The sequence below is a fragment of the Chenopodium quinoa genome, unplaced genomic scaffold (genome assembly GCF_001683475.1).
Source record: "Chenopodium quinoa cultivar QQ74 unplaced genomic scaffold, ASM168347v1, whole genome shotgun sequence".
Lineage (NCBI taxonomy): Eukaryota > Viridiplantae > Streptophyta > Magnoliopsida > Caryophyllales > Amaranthaceae > Chenopodium > Chenopodium quinoa.
The window spans coordinates 3,492,519-3,495,674 of NW_018745533.1; the positions used below are offsets into that span (position 1 = coordinate 3,492,519).

A 3,156-nucleotide genomic window follows, 5' to 3' on the forward strand; every position below is an offset into this window, starting at 1 on the left:
TACTATGCACCAAAATAGCTAAATTACTTAGTAGGATTGACACAACATCTAACAAGACTATGAAGCTAACAAATAACCAACCCATGAGACCTTTAAACAGGTACTCTTTAATTAATATGAGATGAAATAACCGATTACTATGGCACCTTACAATGCACAACATCATAATCATAAATCTGCATCCCCATGTTTGTAATGATTTCAACATTAACATTTATAGTTCTACATCAACAAACAAGAAAAAGTTTGCACAAGTAGGTTACCTTGCATCAAATTTAGTGAACTACAAGTCAAAATCAACTAAAAAACTTCAAGCCAAAATCTATTCAATGGAGAAAGAAAAGACATAAGCATAAACAGAAAAGAATCCTTTTTCAATGAAACAGTTTGATCAATATGGCAATTAGCTCAAAAAAGGATGGTCACATAATTCATTTATAAGATTAAGGTTTTCAGAATACTTATGATATGAAATGGTACAATTTTAAACAAAAAAGGTACTACAAATAGCTTTATCATGTAATGGATACAAATTAACAGTATCAAAACAAGCAACTAATATCTGCCAAGCTGGGGAACAGTCTTCACCTGAGTAATGCAAGCATTAATGCTTGGCAGCGTAATTCTCCAGATACCATTTGTAAGTATCTACAAGACCATCTTTAAGAGAAATTTTGGGTTCCCAACCCAATTCCATCAACTTTGAGCTGTCCATAAGCTTCCTTGGGGTTCCATCAGGCTTAGTCTTATCCCAAACAAGCTCCCCTTCAAATCCAACCACCTCCTTCACAAGCTCAGCCAACTCCTTAATACTCACCTCCTTGCCACTCCCGACATTCAAGTGGCTCAACCCACTATACTTGTCCATCATAAACACTACAGCATCAGCAAGATCATCGACATGCAAGAACTCCCTCAAAGGAGACCCACTTCCCCACACAACCACCTCCTTATCACCCCTCACCTTCGCCTCATGAAACCTCCGAATCAACGCAGGCAAAACATGGGAATTCTCAGGATGGAAATTGTCGTTAGGGCCATATAAATTAGTGGGCATACCAGAAACTGCATCCCAATTATGTTGAATTCGATAAGCTTGGCACATCTTGATTCCTGCAATTTTAGCAATGGCATACCACTCATTGGTGGGTTCCAAAGGACCAGTTAAAAGTGCAGATTCCGTGATTGGTTGAGGAGCAAACTTAGGGTAAATGCAGGAGGAGCCAAGAAAGAGGAGTTTTTCGACACCATGGGTGAAAGATGAGTGGATGACATTGGTTTGAATCTGAAGGTTAATGGCAATGAAATCGGCAGGGTAAGTGTTATTAGCATGGATTCCCCCAACTTTAGCAGCAGCAAGTATAACATATTTAGGCTTCTCAGAAGCGAAAAAAGTATCAACAGCAGATTGGACAGTAAGGTCAAGTTCAGAATGTGTCTGGAGAACAAGGTTGGAGAATCCAAATGATTGCAGCTTGCGAACTATGGCAGATCCCACTAACCCTCGATGACCTGCTACAAAAATCTTCGCCGATTTTTCAGAGAAGAAGGAACCTGAAACAAAATCAAGATAATAAGACGATATAGATCAAATCATTCAAATCATACAGAAAATATGAGAGATCAAGGAGGAAAGGATGAAGCGTGAAATTACCAGCATTGGTGTCAACCATGATTACGGAAGAGGCAGAATCGAAGCAACCACAGATAGAGCTTCAACTCTGATTTAGATAATGTTTAATGCATAAAAGGGCAACTTCCAAATCTGCAGACACCCAACAATCAGTTTATCAGTGGAAGATCCAGACATTTCAATTTTCAGGCGGCACAAATCAATGTTACTGTAATCTATAGTTGATGTTAAAACACAGGGAAAAATAATAATGTTATGTCATAAGAAATCTTTTTACTAACAATTGCACAAACACTAATGAAAATCGCCTATGATATCGAAGAACCTACATGATAAAATCTTGTAATCTCAACCCAAAATGAAGATTTTGGTCCCAAGTCAAAACCTTTGTTTGCAAATTGCAACCATGGAAGAAGATTTCACAGTGTTCATTTCCCACTTCTTAATAATTACAATACTAATAAACAACATGTTTGCATTCAATATTCACTTCTATTCATCCCATTTGACAGCAATTTTGCATTCAATATTGACTTCTATTCATCCCATTTGATAGTTTCATCAATCTACCCAAACAATTATATTTCAAATCACTACATTTCATCACATTTGATCTGCATTCAGACTACTCAACCATTTAAGTAATCTAATTTCATCAATCCACCCAAAAAACAATAATTCATATTACTAGCAGATCATAGAAAAGAATAGAGAAATCATGATGACAAAAACCTACCCTTTTGGAGAATAGATCAGACCCCATTGATCTAAAACATCTAATACAATGTGCACATTACCTGTTCGACATTATGTCTCAAAGACCCAGATTTTACTTTCACTTCCAAATTTTGTGGGAATTACATAAAATTACATTATAATCAAGATTTTAAATCTGGGTTTCTACAGATTCAAGCAAAATTTAGCAACAAGAAGAGAGAGAAAGAAGGGTTTTCAGAGTACAATTCTTTACCTATGTGTCGGTGATAGCGGGTGCGGCTTCTGAGTTCTTGCTGATTGCCTGATTGGGTGGTGATGCTTCTGTGAAATTCCTATAAATGGGAATTATCACAATTTAATTTTGTATAGAATGAAATTGGATATTCTTTTTCGGAGCTTGATGAACTGTGATTGATATTTTAATTGTTTATTTATGAACAAGGGCTTTAAACGGCGACCTATCGTGCAAAAGTAACTACTAACTTGTACTCCCTCGGTCCCTCCTATGCTCTTAGCCGGTCAGGGCCAATTGGATGTTAATTAGGTCATCGTCGTTTTCAGGTTAACACTATATGATTCAGATTGCGTTGGGTTACTTACTTACTTTGTCAATTGTTAAGTACAAGTATATGAAAAACATGCACATTAAGCAAATGTAACAAAATGATACGGAGTAATTGTTTTTTTTTTTTTCTTCTTCTTCTCTCAATTTTATGTACACAAATAAGGATAAAATTAGTGAAATCAAGTTGTCATACCAACTTAACTTTGATCCCAAATGATTTTTTTTTTTTGGTGTGTATATA

The 3,156-nt window shown here is 36.1% G+C and overlaps 1 protein-coding gene across 1 annotated transcript; it reads right to left on the reverse strand.

The window, feature by feature from the left end:
* Positions 1-369: 369 nt before the first annotated feature.
* Positions 370-2,853, reverse strand: LOC110715805 (putative GDP-L-fucose synthase 2). The gene is made up of 3 exons (XM_021894420.1): positions 2,604-2,853; positions 1,655-1,765; positions 370-1,554 (listed from the first exon to the last, which is right to left on the reverse strand). Exons 2-3 carry the CDS (start codon positions 1,671-1,673, stop codon positions 605-607), a joined length of 969 nt encoding a protein of 322 aa, XP_021750112.1. The 5' UTR covers positions 1,674-1,765; positions 2,604-2,853; the 3' UTR covers positions 370-604.
* Positions 2,854-3,156: the final 303 nt, after the last annotated feature.